The sequence below is a fragment of the Corvus cornix genome, chromosome 7, assembly GCF_000738735.6.
Source record: "Corvus cornix cornix isolate S_Up_H32 chromosome 7, ASM73873v5, whole genome shotgun sequence".
In the NCBI taxonomy this organism is placed as follows: domain Eukaryota; kingdom Metazoa; phylum Chordata; class Aves; order Passeriformes; family Corvidae; genus Corvus; species Corvus cornix.
The window spans coordinates 37,195,466-37,223,112 of NC_046337.1; the positions used below are offsets into that span (position 1 = coordinate 37,195,466).

The window sequence follows — 27,647 nt, forward strand, 5'->3', positions numbered from 1 at the left end:
GTGACACCTTAGATCCCCTTCCAGTGCCTGTAGGGCCTCCAGGAGAGCTGGAGAGGGACTTTGAACAAGGCCCTGGAGTGACAGGACACAGGGAATGGCTTCCCATTGCCAGAGGGCAGGGTTAGATGGGATATTGGGAAGGAATTCTTCCCTGTGAGGGTGGGCAGGCCCTGGCACAGGGTGCCCAGAGCAGCTGTGGCTGCCCCTGGATCCCTGGGAGTGTCCAAGGCCAGGCTGGATGGGGCTTGGAACAACCTGGCCTAGTGGAAGGCATCCCTGCCCATGGCAGGGAGTGGGAGGAGATGGGCTTTAAGGTCCTTTCCAACCCAAACCATTCTGGGATTCTATGGGAAGAGAAAGGAGCCTTCACTCAAGTGTGCTGAGAAACAGACACTGGGAAAGGGGTGGGCGGTTCTGGACACAAAATTGGCTTTATTGCATGATTTAGTGTACATTTATTATAATCTCTACACAGGCAAATGGGTCAGGAAACCAGCAAAGAACAACGTGGGTGGCTACTGAACAACACCTTGGTCTGCACTGCTGAGGTTCCCCGTGAGGGTCCCTGCACAGGGGCAGGTGTGGAAGGACTTTGAGTCATGGCTGAAACCAGACAAGCAAGAGATGGGGTTGGAGTGAAGGCTGAACCCTGAGAAGGGTGAGTGCAAACCCCTCGGATGATCTGGTGGAGCTCCCTTCTGCCAGCCAAGGAGCTGCCATCCCAGCACAGCCACTAGCTGGATCCAGTGAAGCCACAGTGTCCGGGAGAGTTTCTGCAACAGCAGAGGTTTGCACTTATCCTTTTGAGCTTCAGGCCAGAAGGACTTAATTTTAAATTAAGAAACTGGTTTTGCTTCCAGCTGGGAAGCCCAGACTATGGATTTACAATACTCTCTGGGATGACCACAGGACTAATTCCTAGGCAGTTAGCAGCCTCTACTACTACCAAAGCCAAACGAATGTGCTGCTTGCATGAGAATTCACCCTACTGCTTGTAATTAAAGTGGTTTTAACCCAGATGCACAGGAATTGCCTAAAATGATCCAGCCTGGGTGGCCATGGAGGGAAAACTGTCAGCACAGGTCTGACATCCCTGCTCCAGCTGCGAGTGATCCTCCCCACTTCGCCCACCGGGCAGGGAGGGAAGGAGGGAGGAAAGTGGGGGCTACACAGGACAGGGACTGAGCAAAAAACCTCTTCCAAAGTGACCTGCAAGAGAAAGCAATCCTCTTCCCATCCTGATGCTCTGGTCACAGATATGGGGCCAGTACTGATCCACTGGGCTTAGTGGATGTGGAGAATTGAATGTTGGGGGAAAACAAACATCTTGGGGGATCTGGGGGAGGCTGATGCCAGGGGTCCAGGGCCGCTGCAGCCCCCGAGGGTCATCACAGCCCCTCCAAAGCACGGGATGGGCCTAAGAGGCTCTACAATGCCATCACCAGGGACAGGGGACATGCTCATCCACAAAGTGCACCTTGGCAGGGGCTGACCCCTCTGTGGAGCAGAAGAGCACCTACACTCTGCTTGCTGGGGTTCTGTGTCTTGCTGATACAGCCTCACATGGAGCAGAGACATTGGTCTGCCATGGCAGAGCACCAGGCAGCATGGGGAGAGCTGGGAATGGCTCAGCAAGCCAGGCAGCCCTTCCCAGCACCCAGGGGCAGCAGCAACAGCCCAGGGCAGCACGTACATCTTGGAGCTGGGACCTCACAGCCACCACCCTCTGTGCTCACCTGCACACTCGATTTCCTCTTTGCCTTTTCCACAGACTTCACTGTCAGCCCTGCAGCAGACAGAGCTGCAATTCGGGATTCAATATCCGATATCTTTCAAGAGCTGGAAAAGCAAACCAATCCCCAGCAAGCCCTCCAGCCTTTCCTCCCACTTTTCTTGCCACTGCTTCCCTCAAGCCTTGCCTCACTCCCATCCCCAGATGGCCACAGCTGCTCCAGGCACATGGCAGAAGCCTCAGTGGGTGTTTGCATGGCTTGGGGCAAAGACCAAGTGCTCACTGGAAGGGAACCAGCACTGCTCTCATCCTGCTTTGCCGCTCAGGGAAGGAAAGCAAAGCTCCAAAGGACATGGCAGGGAGCTGGGAGCAGCATCAGGATGCAAATGCCACCACTGGGATTCCTGGGTCCCTCTTCTTCCTGGGGTACCCCAAGGACATTCCACACTCACTGTCAGCTCCTGTCCCTGCTCACCAGCAGCCTGGGAGAGAGCAGGGACAGGCACTGACAGCGTTTGCCAAGTGAGGGCTGTGTCCCTGGCCCGGTCCCTGTGCTCAATGTCACACTGACATCCAGCTCCCTCTGAGGAGCTCCCTCCTGCTCTGCACCTCTCTGGGCCCCTAGGTTGACCCAGTACCAAAGCACTGCCCCAATCCAAGGTCTCATTCCAGCATTGTCCCATGAGAGCCCCTGGCCACGTGTCTACACCCCAGTGCTTTGCTCCTCTTTCCATCAACTCCCAGCAAGGCCTCCTGCCCATGGCCTCTGGCCTCCTTTCTGTCCAGGGTTTCAGGGAGAGAGAGGGTCAGAAGAAGGAGGAGAAAGTGCTGCAGGGAAGGCGGTGAGAGGCTTTGCTTTGCTGAGGTCTTGTATCTTCACTGAAATGCAGCAGCAGGAAGGTCCCCTCTCCTCAGGACAGGTGGGTCATCACAGGCTTCTGCAGGGCATAAGAAGGAGGAATCTCAGCCCACCACCGTGTCTGTGCCACCCTGAGCCACCCCAGCACGCTCCTTGTCCCTTCTAGCTGCTGCTGCTGCTGCAGGGAGCGAGGCCCTGCCCCATCCCACGGACCACGCAGGCAGCGGGAATTCAAAGACGTTCATCTTTTCTGGGGCTCGTCACATCCCAGACCTCAGGGGGTGACGCCCAGGCATTCCTGCCCTCACCAGACAGCATGGTGAGACCAACACTGAGAGCTCCACCAGCTTGGGGAGAGCATGGGAAGGGACAGGTCCCCCTGGAAGCCACTGGGCTGGGTCCGTACCGCAAAGAGCCGCTCCACCCTCCTGTTCTTCCCGTTGGGGTTCCTCTGCGTCAGGGAGCCGCGGTACACGGAGTTGCGGTCAAAGGAGTCGTCAAAGCCTGCAGTGAGGGAAGAGAGATGGGCAGCAGCACCTCACCCACCTCACCAGAGGTTTCAGAGACCCACCAAGTCACTTGGGATTTACTAATCCCCTGCTGGCTGTGGGTTTGGATGCACCCCGGCACTCCCCTCTCTGGGAGGGTGATGGGAAGCACTTTGGTAACATGGAAACAAGAGCTGCTGCTGCTGCTCAGGTTTCCAGAGCACTGCGTGAGCTGGGTCAGCCTGGCAGCAGTCGACTGCCAGGGCCTCTGCTCTGGAAAGCTCCGTGGCACAGAAAAAGCCCAGTCTGGGAGAAGCTCTCACTGCCCCAGCCTACGACACTCTCTTGACCTGTTAAGCCATCTCCTCTCCTCTGCCACCAGCTCCCATCTGCTGCACCTTTTCAGGCCCAACTTTCCAAGTCACTGACCTGCCAGGCAGGCAGTCAGGAGACCAAATCACCCCCTGGCCCAGCCCCGGCACAGGGGATTAGGTTTGCCTGGTGACGTCTGTCCCCACTGCACATCCCTCTATCTCCTGGCAGGGCTGACGTGTCCCACGGGCTGCCTTTATCTGCCTGCCCTTCGCAGGAAGGAGAGCAGATGACTCCTCCTCAGGGTGAGGACAAGGGACCTTGCCACCTACCAGCCCCAGCCCGGGAAACAGCACTGTTAATTGTCTGTGTGATGGGGGAAATGCCGTTCTACCTCTGCATTAAATGATCTTCCCCCCCTTCCTCTTCCATTATCTGGAAGGAGAGCCACTCTTTCTGCCTTCAAGCTTGTGAGGAGAGATAAGAGAGAAACAGAAAAGTAATTTCCTAATGGGTCTCGCTGCTATTGGTCAGGATGAAACATTTCCAGTGATTGTCCCCCTGCCACATGAACTGCTGTGCCAAGTTTCAAGTCACCAGGTGCTTTGAAGCTTTCCCAAGCTGCTGTTTGTCCATAGCTGGGCCCTGGAGGGCTTCTTGCTCCCCAGCAGAGACCAGTGGCAGAGTCAGGTGGGCAGCAGGGTTGAGATTGATAGAGTCATGGAGTGGTTTGGGTCAAAAGGAATTTGAAATCCCCTCTTGTTCCACATGCCTGCCATGGGCAGGGACACCTTCCACTATCCCAAGTTGCTCCAAGCCCCATCCAACCTGGAACGCTTCCAGGGGTGGGGCATGTCATCCAGGGAAAGATACCTTCCCCAAGATGGCCAAGCAAGGGAGAAATTGCTGTCAGGAGAGAGGATGGGCTTAGGTGAGGCTTTGAGACCTAACAGCCCAAGGGATGCCACAGACAAAGGAATGCAGGTGTGTCTCCCTGGGCTCTGGGGTGGCTGCAGAGAAGCCCTGGTTCTTGGAGGACTGAGCCACCTCGGCCTGATCTCTGCTCTCCCATCACTGTCCCCAGTCCTGCCAGTTGCTGCCTCCTTTCCCAGTTATCCACCACAGGTTTCCCTGTGGCTGTCCTACCAGCAGGCCGTAAGCACAGGGAATCCACAGCTGGATGCAGAGAGAGAGAGAGAGAGAGGATCAGCATCCCCCAAAGCCCAGCCCAGCCACGCACAGGTCCCCATCTCCCACAGGCAGGGCTGTGGTCCTTACTGGTGATTTCCAGGGGACTGTTGAACTTCCTCCTGAACCTCTGCAGTCCGGGCATTGCCTGCAAGAGAAGGGGAGCAGCCTGCTGTGGGGAAGGGACACGAGGGCAGAGGTCCCCACTGAGGCCACTGCTTTGAAGGCAGCCCCGTGGAGACCGCGGTTGTCTCCAGGCTTGGCGCTGTGCCACGTGCACAGCCTGTGATTAAACACACACTCACTTTAATGTCATCCACAGACTCCCCAGGACTGCTGCTGGCAGGACCAGGAGAATGGAGACAGGCAGCCTGTGGACAGAGGAAGGCAGAGGTGTCTCTGGGGGTGCAGAAGGAGGCAGACAGCTTGGTCTGCCATGGCAGAGCACCAGGCAGCATGGGGAGAGCTGGGAATGGCTCAGCAAGCCAGGCAGCCCTTCCCAGGGGCAGCAGCAACAGCCCAGGGCAGCACGTACATCTTGGAGCTGGGACCTCACAGCCACCACCCTCTGTGCTCACCTGCACACTCGATTTCCTCTTTGCCTTTTCCACAGACTTCACTGTCAGCCCTGCAGCAGACAGAGCTGCAATTCGGGATTCAATATCCGATATCTTTAGAAGGAGGAGAAAAGACACACAGATGGTGGTTGGAGGGTCTATCAGTGGCTTTGTTTGCCATCACTGGCTGGGCAAAGCATCTCTCAGAGCCAGGGCCTCACCTCGCTCTCTGCCTGCTGCACCTGAGCAGCCGCTGAGGCCACTTTGTCCTCCAGCTCCGACAGCTCCGAGTCTGTAGTGCCGCTGTGCTGAGCCCCTTCCTCAAGCTCCTTCAGGGTCTTCTCAAGCTGGTAGGTCTTTCCAGCAGTCAGGTACACCTGAAATACAGCAAAAGGAAAAACCACATTGAAGAATTAACCTTCCTGGAGTTCTCCTCTCCTGGTGTGACTGCAGCCCCAGATGCAGCAGCTCCTGCCACTCTTTTTTGACTGCCCTCTTGCCTTGCAGTACAGACAGTACCAGTCAGCTGTGACATGGCTTTTCATCTCATTTTGTCCCTTCCCTGGCCTTTTTGAGAGCAATTACCAACAGTGTGAAGTGGTAAGAGGCTCAGTGGGAACACAGGAAGGACCAAAACTCAGTAACCTGCTCGAGAAGCAGCAGAGTCTTGGTGCCGTGTGCTCAGAGGGAGAGAGGTACCCGCAAACCAGCTCACACTGCTGTGTCCTGTGAGGGCAGAGCTGGGAAGGAGACAAACTGACTTTCCAAATCTGCTCAATCTGTTTTAAGGGTGTCTGTGGTGCTGGGAGCAGGGTCAGCCTGCACCACCCTCCCTTTGCTGCCTGGAGAAGAAGGGTAAAAGGATCTATCCCAAAGAAAACTCTGCTTTTACTGCCACTTGTCTCCTCCCAGGTTACTGCAAGGACACAGGTCCAAGCACTGCAGTTTGGGAGACATTAACACATCAGTATGCAATCACATCAGACGTTCAGATGTGGCCACTGTTCTGCTGACCGGTCCCAAAATCTCAGTACTGCTACTGCAATTGCTGCTCCTTCAGCCCTCTCAGCTTTCCCTGGGCTAGGCATTGTGCAAAACTGCCTGGCAGGAGCCCTCTCCGTGCACTGATCTACAGTTCATCCACCCAAATCCCAGCACCACACTCCCAGAGGTCCCACCCATCCCCGTGCAAATCCTAAGGCCATGCACCACCCAACCTGTGAGTCACAGGGATTTGTTGTTGGCCCATCAGACTCTCCCAGTGCCCTCCAAGGTGGGTGGCATGCCTTGGAGAGGAGAACATAGTGGCCAGCCTGCTGTGACTCAGCCAGGATCCCCGAGGGAATGGCAGGATGACACACATCTCCCAGGGCCAGTATCTACCCACCCCTGTCCCGAGCTGACAGCGGCAGCTGCAGCACTAAGCCCAAAGCACACATCCTTCCCAGCCCTTTCACCTCTTCTGGGAGAGGGGGAACCCCAAAACCTTCATGCATCCAACCCTCTTCCCCTGGGATGCTGTATTTGGCCAGAAAGCATCCAGGTGTTGCAGCTCCCTGCTTTTATTTATAAGCTTTCCCCAGTGAGAGATGAGCCACAGAAAAAACCCTGCTCCCCATTGCAGGACGTTTCCTACAGCAAAACCTGACCACCCAGATGGAGATGCAGCTCTTCTTTGAACTGTTTCTTTAGAGCTTGGTCCAGGGCCCTGTGGATGCAATCCATTTCCACAGGGAATCAGTTCCTCTGGGTTTATAGTGCTTTAAAAAGTCGTCAGTGCTCCAGGGTCACACAAACCTTGCAGGGCGTTATGAACTTGTCACCTGCACGAGCCCATCAGCCCCAGGCACAAGCAGCCTTAGTGAAGAGGTGGGTCATGTTTGCAAAGCCCTTGATGAAACACAGTGCTGGGGAGGAACTGAAGGAAGTGGGACACAAGTTTTGCTGGAGCAGGGACTGCTCAAGTCCGGCAAAGTGATGCTACAGCAGGGTGGAGACCACGCTCATCACCCAGGGTAAGCAGGAACCAAGGAAAGGGAAACCACAAGACCGAGCATCTGCTGTTGCTGTTGTACCATCCTCTAAGACCAGACTCTTTAATCCCTCTGCTGACCATCCTTTCAGTGCTGACCTACCCATTAACAAGATATTTTGGGGAGGATTCCTTTGTGTTCCCACCCCCCCCCCCCCCCCCCGCTGCCCAGAAGCTCTGGGGAGCCTTACATTTTCCTCAAGCTCCCGGTAGGCTTCGGCCACCTCTTTCCCATCTGCCAGGCCTGGAAGCTGCCCCGCAGGGAGGGTACAGGCCTGGCTCTCTCCATGCAACGACTCCCACACCGCTTCCTCCGTGGCGTTTATGGCTCTCAGCACTTTGGCCGTGATCTCACTCAAAGCCTGAGCCGACTGCCTCTGCGAGAGCCAAAGCGGAGGGAGGGAGGGAAGGAGGGAGGGGGGAAAAAATATGGATGTTATTTTAATGTGGTGTATAAAGCAACAGAAGCCAGGGGTGAGAGGGACACCAGACCTCCAGGAGCTGTGGAAAGAGGGAGGAGTGGTAATTAACAGGCTTACGCTGCTCCTGGAGGGCTCTCCACCAGAGGATGCGCGGCTACGGCAGAGCTTTGATCTCAGCCCATGCTTTCTGCGGGATGGCTGTGACAAAAGAAGTCATCTCATAAGGCCCGGAAAAGAGGTTATGGGGGGATGCTTCACTCACTGGAAGCACCTGGCCACCTGAGGGCCACTCGGTTACTCAGCAGTTAAGATCTAATTGCAGCATATTGCTTCACACCTCAGCGGGCCTGAGCAGAGATGCAAACAACTCCTCGAGTTTGTGGCAAAAGAATAAAAACAACCGGACCCCATAAAATGATTGTATTGCCACACTGCCAGAACTTGGGGCTAATGTCCTCTCTCCCCACCCCAAGGAGAACTGACTGGCAATAACGCCCCTAAGTGCTACCCTTGGCTTGATGAGGTGCTAAACACATGTAAAAATGGGCTGAAGAAACTCATCATCTCTCTCCCAGCTGATAATTCCCTAGAAACCAAGGAGGTGGGGGTGACATATGTTCTGCTTGTGTTTACAACTGCATGTATTTCCAGGCAAGCTGTCCTGCAGAGAACCAGCTAACTCAATCCAGATGATATTTTTATCATTTTATGGTGCCTTCATGGTACAGCAGTTTTCTCACATTTTCCATTAGGATCGTGTGCTTCCATCACAGTGCTCCCCAAATAGGAAGATTTCTTCCTGACTGGAGGAGCCTCATATTAAAAATCCCTCAGAATCACACAAAATCCAAACCTGGATCTGTTGTAAGTATAAGGAAAGTTGGTGTTAAACGTCATCCACGCTGACAGCCTTTAACCAAGGCTGGTCCAGCTACTGCAGGCATTTCTAACTCAATACTCCTCCCTGCTTCATAGCTGGGTTTGGGGGCAAAGAAAGTAGCAAATCTGGAGGATCCAGGCTTCATTTCATAAGAAACAAGAATCTTACACTGATACCACACGAACCTGTTCAGGGTTTGAGCCTCTGTCTGCTGCAGATCAGCAGCTCACACAGGAATTAAGTCACCTTGGCTCGGTGAGTTGCCACTTATCTGGACTTAATTAGAAATGGTTATTAAGATGATGCAGATTGTTTAATCCACGAGAAGTTGTTAAGTCTGGCTGCAGGAGTCAACTGAAAGCAGCTTTCAGGAAAAAGGAGGCAGTAAAGGATGCTGTGGGTAAGGATATACTGCTGATCCAGTGGCAGTGAGAGCACAGCAAACAGTACCCAAACCCACCAGGTTTTGTGTTGGGAGGCTGAGGAACAAATGAACATTAAAGATTAAAGGGAGACCTCGTGGCACCATGAAAGTCACCAGAACCTTGGATGAATGGAGCTTTGCAGGAGAGGAGAGGGGCAGCGTGGTGCCCGCTTCCTTCCCTTGCCAGCCGTGGATGTGTCGGAGCAATGGCACACATCCCCCTTCCACAGCCAAGGCAGGAGGGAGGGGATGGACAAACCAGCCATCAGAGACCCAGCAGGGAATGCTGACCTCTCCCTTTGTGCTAATGGATCACCTTGAAGGTGCTGCACAACTGGAGACACACTGCAGAGGTGCTGTGATCTGTCCTCCTCCCCCTGATCCCTGTCCCCATGGGTCACCCGCCACTGAGTAGGGACAGGAGCCAACACAGTGCTGGAAGTGCAGGAGATGCTGATCCAGCAGAGTGGGAGTGGGATCAGGGATTTAGGGAATCAGGAGCACTAACAGCTGTGGAAAAGACATTTCAGACTGTAGCAGGTGCCTGACAAATGCTGCCGGCACTAAATCATCACTGAACTCTTCTCCCACCCCAGGACTCTTCTCCATAGTGACTTCCAGATCCTGGGACAACAAGACAAGTAGATGTGGAGGTTGTGCACCTCTCCGTGACAGGCAGTAGCCTGCAAGAACTCTAAGAGGCTTTACTTTTGACTCCTGGGTAAGATTTGGGAGAGCCGACAAGGAGAAAGGTCCTGATCTAACACCCTGGGACTTCCCTATCCCTTGACATTGTTAAAGCAGACACAGCCCTGGGAGGCATCCAGCTGGAGGTGTGGGACAGAAGAAGAGTCACGTTTTCATGGTGTAAAATCATAAACCACTGAGAGCAGAAGGAATCATGGGTGCAGCCTGGAATGGTGTGGCTGGTAGGACACAGATTACCTTTCGAACGTCTCTGGCCATGTCATCACTGGAGGAACTCATCTCTGGTTTCTTTGCTCTCTTCTTTTCTTCACGCTCCTCCTCGTCAGAAGAGACTTCCTTATCGCTGATGTTGCTGGCTAACTCCTCCAGCTTCCTCTTCAACTCCTCCTCCTCAGCATCGGGATCAGTGTGGGACTCTGGGGCCGGAGACTGAAGGAGCAGAAGAAGGGAGTGGTGTGAGAGCCTCCTGTGCTGGACAACAGGACATGCCCGGGTCTGGACACACTCACCAAGCAGAGGAGCTCGAGGAGTGTGACCCCTTTGCAAAGGGGCCTTTGAGCCCCAGCAGCCAAACCACCCCAGGGAACAGCAGAGCCCAGCGAGCTGCACTCCAGCTCCTCACTGAGGAACACAGACCCTTGACCTAAGGAACTTCCATTCCCATTTTCCCCATGCACAGAACTTGGTTGGTTTTCCCTGTGGAAAATTGCCTTTCCCCCATCCTTGAAAAGGGGTGCATGAGGGATTTGGGGGCCAAAAATCACCACATTTTCCTTAGGAACCACGGCGTGGCTGGTGGCTCTGAGGGCAGAGATCACAGCGACCCAGAGACAAGGTCCACCAGGGAGAGGGAAGCAGCCATGGGAATTGCCACTCCCTGAGGTAACTTTTGGAACCTCTGGGTAATCTCATTTGCGATGAGAAACCACACAGCAAATTTCCCTGTAGGATAGATGGCACATTGCCACCCACCCCCTTTGTTAGGTGCAATTCATGGCAGCTGGGGAAGAATCCTATTAAATTCCCAGGCGCTGGAAGAGATCTCCAGAAGTTCCTGAACTCGCTGACCTTTGCATTAAGGTGGGAATACAATTACCTGCGTCATACCTGGTGGGGTTTTGTCTGAGCTGTTTTTAACAGCTTCCAATAGCAGCATCTGCAGCAGGCAATCTTTTTCCCAGACAACCTATCCCAGGGCTCTGCTATCCTTTCTGCTGGAAAGCTTTGTTTCATAGTTAACCTCAGCCTGTCCCACAGCTGTTTAGACCCACTGCCTGTGCTCTGATTTGCCCTGGATATGGGAATAAATTGTGGGAACCTGACACTATGCACACCTCTTACTCCCTTGGTCAGGATTACTGATGGAAACACTGAATGATTACGAATGTGGCCGTCCCCCACTGTGAATTTTAGAAAAAAGAGGAGAAATTGCATTGTTTCATCTGTGCCTGGGGGCCTTCCCTGAAATTATCACTGTCCATTCTACTGAGCCACCAGCTGCCAGAGAGGTGATGGGTTCACATGCAGGAAAAGAGTGCATAGTCTAAAATTAAAAACCCAAAAATCAATGTTAAGCGGTCTAAGTATTCACAGATTCTACACTGATGCTCAGCTCTAACCTAATTTAGCTGTTTTCTTCCAAGTTTGGTGGCATGGCAAAATGAGGGGAGCTCAGAAGAGATACAGAAATGCTCGTTGACTCAGATCTCACAGTCACAATAACCAGTTCCCTTCCTCACAGCTACTAATTGAGTGTCCCATGATTTCAAATGAGCTGTCACAGCTCTGCAGATACAGACACCACCTAACAAAACTCCTGAAATTAGCACTTCATGAAGTATCAGCCTGAAACCCAATTTTCCTTAGGCAGAAGGGGCAAGGAAGGCACTGGTTTGCACAGGGTCTAAATGGGTTAAATTTGCTGCTGTTTCTGTCCTGCCATGCAGTGTTTTCTAAGGTGCTCCATCACCTGGAACTGGAGAACAGCCTGCAAGGCCAAAACAGAGGAGTAAACTCAAACAGCCCAAGTCATTGTGGCGCTTAGGGACAGGGTTTAGTGATGGATTTGGCAGGTGAATGGCTGGACTCAGTGACCTCTTCCAGCCTAAACATTTCTATAGTTTTGCCTATCCCTGCAATGCTGGCTGCTTCAGAGAAGCCTCTCCAGTGGCCAGGGGAAGGGGCCAGCACAGCCCATGCTCCATCCCTGCAGGATTCCTGCCCGGTTACCTCGTCAGAGCGCGTCAGGATTTTTTCCTCCAAGCGGTTCAGCATGCGTTCGATTGCAGACATGCGAGTGTTGAGCTCATGGATCTACAGGAAACGGGAGAGAGAGAGAAAGGGAGAGAGGGAAAAGGAGTAGAGAACAGACCAGCCACCACTGCCAGGACAGTGAGGAAACAGTGCAACCAGCAGAGGAAAGCAAGCAGCAGGACACTGCCACTGTGGGCAGAGTTAAAAGATGCTAAAAAATAATATCTTTTAAGTAATGTCTTTAAAATGTCAGTAAGCTCCAGGAGGTGCAGAGCAACCTCAAATCTGGAAAATTCCAAGCAACACCGAACCCCCAGCACGTGACAATTCCCGCCACAGCATCTGGAGCTTTGATGCAGTGAGTGTAAAACCCCATCACCAATAAAAGCACCAGCCTGTAGTAAAGCTGCCCATCTCACCATCATTCCCCTGCTGCCCCACATTCGAGTCAACATCCATTTTCACTTCCTACTAACGTGCTTTTCAGGCTGTAACCACCCCATCACACTCCTGCCAACACAGTGGTGGAAAGGAAGAGGGAAGAGGGCAAGAATTTCCCATGAAAAACCCAAGTAGCAAAACCAAACCTGAAAGTTTTCCCCACCACTTTGAAATTTTCTGACTTCTCTGTGCACTGATTTACCCAGATGCTTGCCCCTCTCTTCTCCCTCACTCTTCTGACTAAAAATGGGGCATGGAGAGAAGGGCAGAGAAATTAAAGACAGACAAAATCCTGAAAGTCAAAGAGAAATTACTTTCTGTGCTCAAGAACCAAGACAAACCTTTGTGGTGAGGGTGGATTTGGATTAAACACTAGGAAGAAATTCTTCCCTGTGAGGGTGGGGAGGCCCTGGCACAGGTTGTCCAGAGAAGCTGTGGCTGCCCCATCCCTGGAAGTGTCCAAGGCCAGGCTGGACAGGGCTTGGAGCAACCTGGGAAAATGGAAGGTGTCCCTGCCCATGGCAGGGGGGTGGAAGGAGATATTTTTCAGATCCATTTAAACCAAAACATCTCTATGATCTATGGTCACTGAAAGCATTGAAGGAAGCTTTTTTTTTTCCCTTTAGAAATTGAAGTTTTTCTTTCTTTGGAAAAAAAAAGTCTCTCTCCTTTGATCCAAACAAATAAAACACAAATGATGAGAAATATTGCCCGTTTTATGACACTACCAGTGCATCACTGCTGCTCTGAGTGGCTGCTGCCCATTCAAAGGGGAACAAGCAGCAAAAGCAGTAAGCAAAGGTGATAACAAAGAGATGTGAGGGGTGGGCTTTGTTTTGATAACATTTCCATCCTCTCACTTAGTTTTTGTGCTAGCTAGCGTTTGATTAATTAGACCCTCACAACAGCTATGGATGATTGCATCTGCTTAAGGGAAAATGAATATAAAAACCTGGCACTATGGAGAGCAGAGCTGTCACTACCGCCCTGAACTGAAAGCATCTCCAAGCAGCATTAAACCCTCCGGTAGGAAGCACTTCAGTCCATTGCTAAGTGGTTTTTCAGTCCTGTTTTAAGGCCTGGGTCTTGAATGCTCCCAGAGACAATAAGAAGCCTCTGATGGCCCATCAGCCTCAGAGATGGTGACAAACCAGGAGTCACCACTGCCCTATCTCCATAAGGAAAAGGCTGGGAGAGATCAGAGCCTAAAGCACAGGCTGCTGTTGATATTGATGGATATCTACCGGGATAGCAGCTGAAGAGCTTCATTCTCCTTCCCCCCATCAAGACTGGCTTTAATGCAGGGTGGGCACCCCATTAGGGCACATCCCCATCAGGGACTGGATCACCCTGCACCTCTCTCAGTGTGACAAAGGCTGGCAAACCGTGCTCTGCATTAAAACGTTTATGGGGAATAAACTTAAAAGCACAGCCCGTAACATCAGGTAGGGGAAACTACCCTTGCTGCTGTTACTCTATGCAAGCCTCTACCAGAAGCTTTATGTAAAGAAGAGGAGCCAGACAGCATCAAAGCTTTGGGAATCCAGAACCACTGATCTCTCTTGAGGTACAGCAGGATGGCTTCTGGGGAGAAACTTGGTAAATTGGAGCTATTCCCTGTGGCTTGGTCCTGTTCCTACCTGGCTTCTAAAAATCTAAAGACAAAGACATGCACAGGTACCAATTCAGGGCTTCTTTTTGTGTCCCATAGGTATAAGTGCTTTTTTTAATAGATTTTTTTTTTTTTTTGAGTTTTGTTCTAGAACCTTCAGCTCCTGGAGTCACAGGACTCGGAAACAGCCCCTGCTTTTGTAACTGGAGAAACTTATCTTCTTGTGTTTGGGACTGAACACTGTACCCTCTCCAGAGCTAGAGCAAAAGTGGTTTTGACATCACCACATTTTGACAGACTTGCCCCTAAGGTAGTTTTAGGGGAAGAGAGTTTTCATCTGTGTGGTCAAAGAGCTGAGTTCTCCACCTCCTGAAACCTTCAGATGCCAACGAGGTGTCTGCCAGGACAACACTGCAGGCGAAGCTGGGCTATGGGATTCAATATAGGGTTAACAAACAGATTCTGCACCCCTGGGTGAGGAGCAGCCTGGGTGGGAGGATGGTTGCTGGCTGTAAACACATCAGCAGCACAAAGGGCAGGGAGGATGGGGAGCTATTTAAACTAATGAGCAACGCTGCCATAAGAGCAAATGGGGGTAAAGTGGGAGTGGGAAGATGCCTCGTAACCATTAGGGTGACAAGGCTCCACACCAGCCTTCCTACAGGTGTGAGGGAGCAAACCACAGCCTGACGTGGGAGCTTGCCCAGCTCCTGGAGGAAGTCATGGGAGGCGTTGGTAGGAATTGGGGCCCATTTCCCCACTGCAAAGCATGGTGCACATTTCATGCCTAACCTAGCGTGGCCTCATTAAGGACACCCAGTCCAGGGTTCTCCCATTTACTGCTGGCTGAAGAAGGAATGGTATTTACTAATTAAAACATGGGCCCACAGATGTAAATGGCAGAGAGAAGCTTTCCCTACCCAGGCACATGAAGTGTGGTGCTTAGGGATGGTTGTGGTCACAGATCTCACACTGATTACCCAAAGAGGGATCCAGGACATGCAAAATTACCAGCTGTGAGACTGGCAGCTGATTCTGCCCCTGTATCTGTAGCCAAACACCACCCTGCATTTTGCTGCTCAAGAGATCTGAGGAACCAGATCAGCTTTACCATCTCCACCACCCACCACTGGCAAAGGCAGCACTAGGAACAGCAGGTCCTTGCTTGGCAATTAAAACACAAGCTTAGACCCTGACTGACACCTTTTTTTAGGCTGTTCCCTCCATTACCATCACTCAGGAGAGGTATGTGACAGGTCATCCTGACCCAGTCTACTGAGGCAGGAACACACTGCAAAGGAAGAGAAGGATCTTGGTGCTTATTAAGTGTCTGTCTCCAAACCTCCACCTGATTATTAAGCAGTGGCACATTCAATTAAAGAAAGCCTTTTTGGAGACACAAGAACCCACAAGTAACTCAGATTAATAAGGACAAGCTGGAAAATGAGTGGCAATTAAAGCAGGTTTGTTATTGTGATGGCAGCAGGGGCAGAGGGAAGCACCAGCCAATGCCTGATTTTCTTTTTGCTGTGACTGGAAAAGTGCACCCCAGTCGGGCAGTGCTGCTTCTCTTCTCTGAACCACCCTGCACCTCAGAGGCAATGCGGGGGACTTGGCCACGGGCCTGGTGTCCCCAGAGGCTGTTTGATACCTGGTTTGAGGAGTGGCTGATGTTCTCCTGGGAGGAGGCTCTGTTCCGGCGTTTCACGTGCTGGGCTGGGTAGGCAGGGAACTGGGCTCCCTTCAGGTCCTCATCGGAGGTGTCCATATCTGCCGAGTACCGCGCCCGGGGCGGCTCATTCCAGGGCGTGCCTTTGGAGAGAGAAAGGTACAAAGCATTCACACCCGTGAGTTCCTTCCTGGCCATCGGCCCCATCCTTAAGACTAGCAAATAATGAGGCATTTCCCCAGATCAGACGTCTTTCCCTTTGGCAGGAGGTGCTTCTGCAAGCCACACCAAGTTCAAGGACGGCTACACGGACCAGGCTGCAGCTCCACACGCTGTGCCCACACAGCACCAAGCCCACACAGGGCACAAGGAGCACCATCCTTGCTCTCGTGCCCTGAACAGCCAGGCCCCTCACCAAAAACCACTACTGCCTTCCCAGTTTTGTGGGAGCCCAGGTTTGGATGCTGCCCTTTGTGCACTGCCCAGGTGCTGGAAGATGTTTAGGCTCAGGCTAGAGAGGTACCAGCCTAGGATGGAACGTTTAAAAAGAGTGGGAAAATCTCCTGTGTAAAGGAGAGTTTCAAATGAGACAAAAACAACGAGAGAAAATGGAATTAACCTGCCAGGGGACCTTGCTGCTGTGTTGCTCCAGCAGGACTTGGAGTGGGAATTTAAACAGCCATGTAAAGGTCTACCCAGCATTCCCAAATGTCCTGGAAATACAGCCAGGCCACTGGAAACACAGAAGAACATATTCTACATTTGCATATGCACAAGCCAGTAGCCAACCCTCCTGGCTCTGCCATCACTGCAGGGAAAACAGAGGTTGTAAAAGGCAAATTCTGCCTCTTAGAGGGCATTTACAGACTCACAAAACCATGGGTCATTTAGCCTACCCATGCACCCTGCCCAGCTACAAGATGCCACTTAAAACACTCCAGTTCTAGTCCAAGTCCCCCAAAAACTCAAAGCTTTCTGCAGCCACAACATCTTTCACTAAGGAGTTGAACTCAGCTGCCTGCAGCAGGAAACACATCCCATTGTTTCTAGCAGTGTCCATTTGATTGTATCTAGTTTCTACCCTGGAAATCACCAGTAGGCATGAAAAGGATGGACACCTTAGGAAGAACCCCTTTGGCTTTGTTGGGAATGAGATCAGCCCAACTAAATAACATCAGCAGACTCTTTCATAAGAAAAATCACTTTAGCAGATGGATAAATTGTGTTGACCCTCAAGCCTCTTAGTGGCTTTGAGGCTGTTCAGAAAAAAAACCCAAAGATGTTTTCCCTTTGGTGCAATGCTTGCAGCCACTTGTCCCAAGAGGATACAAGAGGAACCTGGACTGAGACACCTACCAGGCTTTGGGTTTCTTTCCAGGCTCCTTCTCCGTGCATTGACAGTGAGCCGAACCTCTGTGCTGAAGTGCTGCTCCGGAGCGCTCACCCCTGGCTCCTGCAGGACATGGTGGAACACCAGGTCTGCATCCGTGATCCTGGACTCCTGGGAGCCATCTTCAGCTGAGTTGGGGAAATCTGGGAACGACTGAGAGTTGAGGATGCTGCTGAGCAGCTGCCCATGGAGATTCCCCTTGTGTGACCCCACCTGCAGTGCTGCCTCCAGCTCAGGAGCCCCCAAAGTAAGAACGATGTGGAGCTGCGGCTGCCCCATCCCTGGAAGTGTCCAAGGCCACGTTGGGTGGGGCTTGGAGCAACCTGGAATAGTGGAAGGTGTCCCTGCTCATGGCAGGGAGTTGGAATGAGATGATCTTTACTCTCCCTCCAATCCAAACTGTTCCACGATTCTGCGACTCCTTGTCTCTCCCGACCTTCAGTAAGATCTCTCTTTATTCTTCAATATATGCATGGATTGACCTTTTAGAATGCCAACTATATTTATATAAAATATAGAAATTCCTAATAATCCCATTTAAAGGCTTTGCCTGGCTGCTGAACCCTGAGCAATACTTCCCATCACTGCCAGGGGGCACTGGTAATTTTTACAACCACAGAGTTCCCTCAGCCTGGCTGCAAAACCCTCTGATCTTCTAAAACACCTCCCCTTCTACTTATTCAAACAACCACCACCTTAAATGATCTGCAATCAGTAAATACAATTTGGATGGTCTTGACAGAGGCCAGCTCTCACACTGAATTCTGCTGCAAAAAGAGGGAAAAAAGAAAGGAAAAAAAAGGGGGATCTAATTATTTCCCCCAAATTCTAATAATTTTCTGCAGAATTGTGCAGCTTTATTTTTTTAATCTGTCGTTACAGACCTCAGCACATCCTATTTCTACCCAAGAATAGACCTTAATCAGAGCATTATTAAAAAGAAGGAGCTGTTCAATGTTTTAAAAGTGCATTTTCACCAGGAAAGGCAAATGAGAGCGACCCAAAAAGCTTGACCTGAAGCCTCCCAGGCTGGAAAACCTTTTGCCACACCCAGGGTCACCCCATCTGTGTTCCTCCCCAGAGCTGGAAGGCGGGGTTGGTCGACCCCTGGCCCTTGGTGGGATCACAGGGCATGGCTCACTGCACTGTCTGGATCTGTCTGAATCTTGCTCCTGGCCACTTCTGGATACTAAGGCACATCTAGTCTCCTATTTAGAAGTAACCAGCATTCCTGCAGTTTTTATCCTCCCTATGTTCCTCCCTCTGACTGGCCCTCACTCACAAGGGCTCTTGTGGGATTCATCTCAACCTCACAAAGGTTGTGCCCCATGGAGCTGCTGGCCACATGGCAAAGCCAGCCACAAACTGGATGGGAACACGGGAGAAGAACCTGATTTCATTTAATCCCTTGAGCACCGAACTTGCTGGAAACCAGGGTGTGTCCCATAGCCTTGGGACAACACAAGAAAACGATTGTCTGCAGAGAGCAAGGAAATCTGCAGGGACACGGCCAGAGGACCTCTTGCTGTCTCATCTTACCACTCATCCTCGCTCCAATCAGGTGTCCTGCTCCTGACTTGGCCTGAGGCAAAGGACTTCGATTGGAAGAAGAGATAGATGGGGAACAGGGATTGGCACCATTGCCTCCCAACACCAGCTGAAGGAGGTTCTGAGGCTGAAGGAGCAGTGGTAGCAAGGAGAAGGAGGAAGAAAGGAAAGGAACCCCCCTGGGAGTCTCCCAGTACCTGGAAAGCATCTGGGCTGCTGGCTGCCGGAGAGAGCTGCATAGACTGGCGGCGAGACTGAGCAGAGTAATCCGAGTCCAGTTCGAAATCAAAGGGATGCACAGACAGCAGCCGCTTTGTCTTGCACATCTTTAGCATAGAAAGTGCAAGAAAGGAAAATCCAGTGTAAGACACAGCTGACCTTGAGGAAAGGGGGAGGGAGGATCTTTCCTTAGTTTGCCTGAGTTTGCTCTGCTTTGTGCAGAGAGAATTTGGGCCTGATGCTGTCCTGCTTGAAGGGAGCCAGGTACAGAGTGTGCTGGTGCTAAAGGCAGGGAAAAGTGGTTTCCTGATTTCCACAGCCCCTGGCTCAGGACTGCTGCCCTAAGCAGAGAGTGAGAACCTCTCTCCTGGTTTATATAGGCACCATGGGAAAGCTGAGCCAGGTTGCAGCTCATGGATTGAGGAGATGCTTTCGAGTCCTGAAGCATCTCCCCATCCTCAGAGAAAGGATGCTGCAGGCAGTTCTCTCTAAATATTTGGGAAGCCATCAGTTAAAAAAAACTAAGACAGGTGGGTTCTCATTATTATACAGGTAGGAGCTGGGAGTTTTATATTAATTGGTGACATCCGTCGTGTTAGGAGTGGGTCTTTCTTCCAGAGCCCAAGTATTTATGATGTTACTGACATGGTTATTTTTACACAAACTGGGAGAGGAGCTTATCTCAGAGAAGAAAAACAGAGAGAAAGGTCCAGGTTTGAAAGTGGCACAGAAGGCCACGACCACCACCTCCCAAAGCAGGCCAGGGACACGAAGTGAGGCAGTGGGACCTCCAGAACCCAACACTTACTCTGCTGTAGCGCTCTGCTTCAGCTCCACGAAGGATGTTGTCTTCCTCATCGCTGTCATCCCCGGGGTCACAGCTGGAGAGCAGCTGGCACTCTCCTGGAGGGGACACAGGCAGCAGGTAAGTCCCCACCCTGGTGGTCACACCAGTGTACCTGCAGGTGAGGCCATGCTTCTTACATGGGGTGAAAAGGCCCAGATTAGAAGTCCCTCCCCGAATTTATTTTTGCAGACACCCACTTTTAGTATTTGCTCTTGCAAAGGCTTGACTGGCCTCTCATTGCTTCCCCTGCCAGATGTGCACCATCATAGATGTGGAAGTGAAGGGGCACCTGCACCTCTGAGGGCACCCCAAGGTCCACCTGGGTGACTCCAGTGCTTGAAGGCTCAGGAGCTGTTCCTGATTCCCATCAGCCAGCTCCTCTATTTATCAGTGACCCATTGCTTTGAGATAACGGGCGCTTGCAAACTTCAAGTTTGACATGTAACCAAAAGTCCTGTTTTATCCAAATCTACCCTTGGAGACCCCAGATGTACCACAATGCAGGAGTTGAGCACTATAGTCCATCTCCACTGCAGTGTAGGAATGTTTTCCCTGGTCTGACCACTCCAACTCTCTCTGGAAGTGCCCACAGCTGGGGGGGGGGGGGGGGGGTGAAGACAAAAAGACATTGGAAACCTTGCTTGAACTGCAAGCCCCCTGCTGCAATCTCCTTTTTTACTTACTGTTAATGTCTGGCAGGCTATAAACTCTGTCATGAAGACCTAAACAAAGAGAAAAATTGTGGGAAAAGTGAATAATCACATTTTCTCCCTGTTCCTGAGCAGAGAGCAAGCTTCAGAGCCATGGCTAACTGGAATTCTCATTCCCTAGCCATCACAAGAAGCAATGGTTAAAAAGGCTCTTTAGAGAGAACAAAATAGGCGTTTGGAGACAGGACTTGACTTTTAAAAGTCAAAGAGCTGCTTGCCACAACTTCCCCAGGCTGATGCAACATGCTTGGGAGCTGCAGGGAAAAGCACAGCCAACTGCAGATGGCCGGAGATACATCCCAGGAGATTCTTTCTTGCTCGAGGGTCAAGCCAATTCACTGGTGTTAATGAAGTAATAAACAACAAAATCATTTCCTTTTGAAAAAGGCATCAGAATCTCAATTTAAAGCAGCTCAAGGCGCTGTTACCCTCATGCTTGGTTGGGTTTTTGTGAGCTCTGATGCATTTTCGGTCCAAACAATGCATGGATTGTCTCTCAGTCCATTAATTTTTTTTTTTTTTTCTGCTATTTCTGCCATGAGTGGCCTGGCTAAAAGAGTGATTGGAGCAGTTGAATCAGGTCATGTCAATGGTATGTGTGCAAACTTTTCTGTGGCTCCTCAAGATGGGAATAAACTCCACATTGGCTTCCAAAGGAAATAGGCCAAGGTGTAGGAGCTCTATGAATGAAAACCAGGAGCTGGTTAGTAAATAATGCTGTATTAACATCATTGTGTATTTATGCACTCTTAGACCAATATCAGAAATATGGAAGGTCCATGAAGCTGTGAAGAAAAAGTTACGGTGATGGGTAGCTCACTAATTTTGGCAAAGTTTTGTCAGTGCCAGGGGATCATCAGGTTGGCTGCAAAAATCATTAGGTCATGGGGAAAAAAATGAGGGCTGGCTTTATCCTGCCGGTTAAACCAGGGTTAATTCCACAAGCTCTGTGATGAAAAGACCAAAATAAAGAAAAACAAGAGCTGCAACTTTTACGTACTTACAAACTGCAGGACATTGGACTTTTAAAATTAAACATGAGGTATTAGGGATTTTTTTCATTAAAAGGGTGGTCAAAGAAGTGGTGCAAGTGTTTGGAAGTGTTCAAAAAACATGGATCTGGCACCTGGGGACACGGTTTAGTGGTGGTCTTGGTAGTACTGGGTTGGACTGGATGATCTAGAGGCGTAATCCAACTTCAGTGATCTTACATTCTCAAGTCTGTGGTAAAAACTTAAGACTTCACAGTAGAAAAGCCATCAAGAACACCTGCTCTGTGTATGAATGAACAACCCTGAACCTCTGCTTCCTCCCCAAGATGTTTTGAACAGTCTTGGTACCCCACGACACTCAGAGCAGCGTCAACACCGCTGGTCCTCCCTTGGTTCATCCCAAGGTGGTGCAACACAGATTCCTCACGTGCAGCAGTGGCCATTCCTCACCCAGAAACGCAGAGTTGAGCCCCTGGCCTGGCTGCAGCCTGCCATAGAGGGACTGCAGCACTTTGGCACTTCCAAACCTCTTGAAGCGGGAGCGCACGTGTTCGTAGTACCACTCCAGGGAGCCGATCTTCACGATCCTGCCCAAAGAGAGGAGGCACACCCAGGTGAGCCACTCCAGCCACGCTCATGGTGAGCAGACCCTCACCCAAAGAACTGTATCTCAACAAAAACACGGCATGCTTTTGTCTAAAAGGATGCTGAGTTTGGGCAAGTCTTGTTGAGCTTCATCCCTGAGGCTTGCCTTTTCCTTCAGCCTCCCTCGAAGCAGACCAGTGAGGAGTGGTGTTCCCAAGAGTTGAAATGGGAACAGGAATTCTTTCACATACGTGTTGGTAACGTGGACAATGGGATTGAGCATTCCCTCAGTTTGCTGACACACCAAGCTGTGTGGTGCTGTCACACAGTGGAGGGAAGGAATGCCACCCAGAGGGGACCCTGACAGCCTGGAGAGGTGGGGCCATGAGAAACTCATGTGGTTCAACAAGGCCAAGTGCAAGGTCGTGCCCCTGGGTTGGGGAAATCCCAAGCAAATAAACAGGTTGGGTGGAGAATGGGTTTGGAACAGATCTGGGGAGGAGGACTTGGGGGTGCTGGTGGGTGAGAATGTTAACAAGAGCCAGAAATAAGCACTGGCACCGAGAAACCCCCTCATGTGCTGGGCTGATCCCACAGCATGGGCAGCAGGGGAGTGGGGGATTCTGCCCCTCTGCCCTGCTCAGGTGAGACCCCACCTCCAGAGCTGCCTCCAGCCCTAGGGTCCCAAACACAAGGACGTGGAGCTGCTGGAGCAAGTCCAGAGGATGCCATGAAGATGCTCTGAGAGCTGGAGCCCCTCTGCTCTGGAGCCAGGCTGGGAGAGCTGGGGGTGTTCATCTGGAGAAGAGAAAGCTCTGGTGACACCTTAGATCCCCTTTCAGTGCCTGAAGAGGCTCCAAGAAAGCTGGGAAAGGGCTTTGGACAAAGGTGTGGGTTGACAGAACAAGAGGGAGTGGCTGCCAAGAGTAAGATGGGATATAGGGAAGGAATTCTTCGCTGTGAGGGTGGTGAGGCCCTGGCACAGGGTGTCCAGGGAAGCTGTGACTGCCCCATCCCTGGAAGTATTCCAGGCCAGGCCAGGCCAGATGGGGCTTGGAGCAAGCTGGGCTAGTGGAAGGGCAGGGGTGTGGAACAAGGTGGACTTCAAGGTCCCTTCCAACCCAAACCATCCTGGGATTCCCTGAGGAGCGGTACCTGGAGAGGCGGCAGGGATCGCAGACCCAGCCCTGCTCCTTCTTGTTGTAGCGGCTGCAGTTCTTGCAGGTGTAGAAGTGGCAGTCCAGGCACTGCCGTTTGCTGTTCAGCAGGAACTTGAAGGGCTGCAGGCAGTGGACACAGTGAGTTTCATTGAGGTGGGACTGATTTGTCAGGAACTCTCTCTTGCTGCTCTCCTGGTCGATCTTGCATTTCAGCTCCCTGCAGAAAACAACCCAAAACGCAGGAACTTGAGCTTGTTACCATCTCACTGCAAACTCTCACATGGCAAAGCCCATCACGCCACAACCATTTCAGGAACGATTTTCCAGGGAACACTGCAAGTCTGCAGCTTGTGGAAACAGCTGTAGGGCAAATCTAATAAATAACATATCACGAGTTAAATAAGCTAACAACAAAGTGGGCTCCAGATTCAGGGCGGGTAACTGGAGTTTAATATTAATTTAATTTAATATTAGAATCTCAGAATATTCTGAGTTGGACAGGACCCACAAGGATCATTAGGAAAAAAAAAAAAGTGATTGTGCCAAAACCTGTCCTGTTTGTTTCACAGGCTGTTGATCATAAATGCCAGGAATCTTGGGAGAGCGGCTCTTCTTGAGCCCTCTGGCTGTATCCCAACCTGACACAATCTTCAAGCATGAAGTTCTGCAGGGAATTAAAATCTTTCTGGAATTCTTAGTTAAAAAAAAAAAAAAGAGAGAGAGAGAAGAAAAGAAATCTGGGATTAAAAAGGATTAAAAGGGGTTTTAATATAGTCCTCCAGTGCTAAAAATTTAGCAGAGAATTTTATTAAGTTATGTGCAACAAGGTTCTGGCTGTTCAGAGGATGCAGCAGGAGGAGATGCTTGTGACAATCCTGTGAAACCTTTTCAAGACCACCTTCTCCTGGCAGTGCATCCCTGCAGGCTTCCTTCACTATCCAGACCTGGCTGCCAGAGCAGCTCCCCATGGAAAACAGTGTCTGCATGAGTCTGAGCCCCCAGGAGCAGCGGGCAACAGCTGAGATGCCTGCCAAGCTGGTGGAGGCCCCTGCACTACCTGAAAGCTCTCTGTTTGCTCCCTGTGCCACGCACCACCTCAGGTATGTTTGCCTTTGGGGCCATGGCTGAGAGGAAAATGTTTGACTTGTAGGGAAGGTCCTAGAAAGTTGTTTTCTCTCTAGACAGGGTTAGGAAGCTGAGTAGAAGTCAGCTTGGGTTAAAACCTTCAGGCAATCAAGTCTGGAGGATGCTTCAGGATCACAATGTGGAGCACAAGGCACCAGTGATGTTCCCAGTGCCTGACTGACGCCAAGGTGACCACAACAGGAGCAGGAGTGACCACAGCAGGAGGCTGGCTGGCCCTGGGAGCAGTGGTGTGACTGGCAGTGGCAAGGACAGGCATGTCAATCAAGCTAATCTCTGTTTAACCTAATCAGTTTGCACATTAGGGCTCAGCTCTTGATTTTTTTTTTCTGAGGAAGAATTTTCTGGCCAGCTGGCTGCCAGCACACCACAAGACACATTTTTTGCTGTCACTCCTCTGTTCGTGGTCACGCAGGAGTGACACCAAGTTGCATTTACATCTGGGAGATGTAAAAAACAGTATAAAGACAGAAAACTGGGCACCTGGTTTGTATAATCAGCCGTTCACCATCATAGCAGTGCTTTGGGCAAATTTGTGCAAATGTCCCTGCAGTAAATTTAAGTCACTTCTGAAAAGAAACCCGCAAATAGAAAACCCTTGGGTTGGACTCAGTACTCCTTTTCCACTCCCGTGCTAAGGCTGCTGCCAGCAGGATCCAATCTTTTTTACTGGAACTGCTTTTTCTGGTTCCCAGAGACCGGTTGGATCCCTTCACCTCTCCTCCCTCACCCACCAGACCTGCCAAAGGAAGGACAAGTCTCAGCCAAACCAGTTTAAAACCCGCAGAAACCGCACGCCTCTTGTCTCCTCTTGCTGGCAGGAGCACCAGCCAGCCCCTTCCCTGTTCTGCTCGCAGCAGAATGAATAAATCTGCGATGCTGGGATGCCAGCTGCAGCAGGGTTGGACCTACAGAGCTCCAGGAGAGATGCAGGGAGCCATCCCCCAAAAATGGAGTTGTGGGCATGGATGTTTCAGGAAAGAATCAGGGAGAGACCCCACAAAATGGCCATTGTTTAATTTTTTGGGCAAAGCATTGCCCTCACATGCCTGTGCAGTTTGTGGCCAGCTGAAGCCTTTGTCCCTTGTTGGTGAATAGCTTCTGCCAGAAACAAAATACAGAGAAGCAGCAAAAAGGGAAGAAAAGGACCAAGCTGGGGAGGGGGTGGATGGGATGTTTCTTCAAGGCTGGCAGGTTGAGACAAGCCCGGTGAATAGAAAAGTAAATGAATAGAAAAGTAAATGAATAGAAAAGTAAATGGGGCTGGTCAGAGCACGGAGTTAATGGCTGCAGGGTCTCCCAGAATGTCACATCATGTCCCAGCTTGTTACAGGCAGAAAATGCTTGTGTAGCTCCATGTCCAGCACGCAGGAATGTGGCAGACTTTCCCACACTAGTGGTCTGGTCTGGAGCAGAAATTATTCAGAAATTACGGACAGGGCAGGATTAAACAAGAAAATCAAAGTAAAAAACCAGGGGAAATGATACTTAAGGGAAAGAGAGCAGCTGGGTAGGAGCATCTCAAGACCTTCCCCCATCCTATATCTCCCAGAGTATGGCACTCAATTTGGAAGCTTCCTGGGCATCAGAGAGGACCCAGATAAGCCAGTCTGGCGCCAAGGTCAAGTAGGGAAGGAATTCACCTCGCCCAATTCTTTGCTGCAGGACACAGCAATGTAGATCTCCACCTCCTCCCTCCAGGCTGAGCTCAGATGCATCACAAGGGAGACAGTCACCCTTTGCAGGGTGATAATTTTTTTAAATACCCCTGTCTGATCTCCTTCCTGCTCTTCAGAGCTACCAGCAGAGGAAGGCCGTAGATGATGATACTGAATTATCTCTGCCTCCCACGCAGGCTGGTTTTTCTTAGGCAAAAAAAAAAGTGATCAGGGGGATGAAAAATGTATGACTGAGAGTTTCTTGTAGCCAGTGGTGTAAACGGAGAGGCTCCCATGATGGTAAGGTTTTGGGAGATGCAGATATCCCAAACCAAGGATGGCTATCACTCCTCATCCATCCTTTTGGATCTGATAGAGGAACTAATGAGCTCCTGGTCTCCAGGCATTGTTGTGGTATCAGCACCGGCCCTGGCTCACAAAATTCAGAGCTAGGAGGGTCTCGGGGCTCAGTGGGAGTGCAGCACTGCCCAACCCAGTCTGAGAGCATGGACCACCCACCTGGGATAATGAGAACTTGGCCAGACCCTGAAGAAGGTCACTGCAGCTTCTTGAAATATGTTGAGACATTACTAAAGTTCAGTGTTTGATATAGTTAGTGAACAAAACCTAAACCCTTGTGATTTCTCATGCTCAAAATTTACTCTGACCTGACAGATCATTTTTTAAACAGCACTTTTGTCCAATGCCCTGTTTACAAAGACTTAGAAGTTCATAGAATTTGCTGCTCCACTGATTTTCAATCTTTTCCCAATCTGTGGATCCCTAAAACCTTCCCAGGACAGCCCAGCCCCCTGTATTCCATATTTAAGGCTACTAAAACAGGTTTACTAGTAGCAGTAGTAAACTACTCCTCTCAGCTATTTTTTCAGGATTCTTTAGGGATCTGTCGACTCCCAGGACCCACTGAACAACTCCTGCCCTAAACACACGAGACCCATCACATGAAGCAAAACCGAGGGAGCCAAATCCCATCCCCTGCTCCCAGGTGAGGTCTCCCCTTGAGAGCCCCGCCAGCCTCAAGCCTCACAGAGGCATTTCCTGGTATTTGTGCCCATAAAGTGCCGCGGTGTCACCGCTCCGCATCGCTGCCGATGGCACGGCGCCAGTTTCCACCTTTGCTGCCCGAATGCGTCACCTTGCCGCTGATAACGTAATCTATTAACCATGTTTGACTTTCACAGCCCGGTCTCCTGCCGTTCCTCCTCGCCCACAGCCTCCGCAGGTTGTTTTATCCCTACAGCCCACGGGGATCAGAAGTTCTGGCTTGCTTGCCCCCAACTCAGGCACCGGAGAGCAGATACTCACTCCAGCCGTTCCTCCTCTTTTTTCCGCAGATCAAAGTCCCGTTGAACCACTTCCCAAACATGCTTGGCTTCTTCATCGGTGAGCTTGGAGAGGTCCAGCTTCCTGCCCATCTCGTCCTGGCGAGAGTTGAAGCCGATCCCGTTACTCGCTACCCCGAGCGCTCGCTGTCCCGCACCCTGGGATGCCGCTGACGGAGAGGGAAGAGCTCAGCCCCACCTCCGCGGCTGCCCATATAACCGGGCAGGGGCAGAGCTGCGGGCAGGCCAGCCGGCTCCTGGCAGCACCACAGCCGCTCTGCCGGGCGAGCCTGCCCGCGGAGCCGACCGCCGAGCAGGGCTGGCACGGTGCCTATCGGCTGCAGGGACTCCTCGGCATCCGGGGAGGGCGGCCCTGCCTTGCCCCGGGGTCCTGCCCGCAGCTGCAGCCGCTCCAGACCTCGCCCGCCTGGCTGGGGCTACGGGAGATGTTTACTCTCTGCCTGCTTGATGCAGG

At 51.3% G+C, this 27,647-nt stretch overlaps 1 protein-coding gene across 7 annotated transcripts; it reads right to left on the reverse strand.

Annotated features, from left to right (window-relative positions):
• Positions 1-407: 407 nt before the first annotated feature.
• On the reverse strand, positions 408-27,647 carry MLPH (melanophilin). 7 transcript variants are annotated; one of them, XM_010407871.4, is made up of 17 exons: positions 27,156-27,645; positions 23,024-23,245; positions 21,734-21,870; positions 20,265-20,303; positions 19,543-19,637; positions 18,713-18,841; positions 16,934-17,120; positions 15,560-15,720; positions 11,832-11,915; positions 9,840-10,031; positions 7,360-7,545; positions 5,358-5,513; positions 5,158-5,250; positions 4,885-4,950; positions 4,670-4,727; positions 2,998-3,095; positions 408-2,670 (listed from the first exon to the last, which is right to left on the reverse strand). In XM_010407871.4, the coding sequence occupies exons 1-17, from the start codon at positions 27,263-27,265 to the stop codon at positions 2,644-2,646; spliced, it is 2,040 nt and encodes a 679-aa protein (XP_010406173.3). In that variant the 5' UTR covers positions 27,266-27,645; the 3' UTR covers positions 408-2,643. The 7 variants fall into 7 exon arrangements, with proteins under 7 accessions (XP_010406173.3, XP_019146544.3, XP_019146543.3 ...); XM_019290999.3 differs by lacking the exon at positions 18,713-18,841 and having other exon boundaries at positions 27,156-27,646; XM_019290998.3 differs by lacking the exon at positions 11,832-11,915 and having other exon boundaries at positions 27,156-27,646.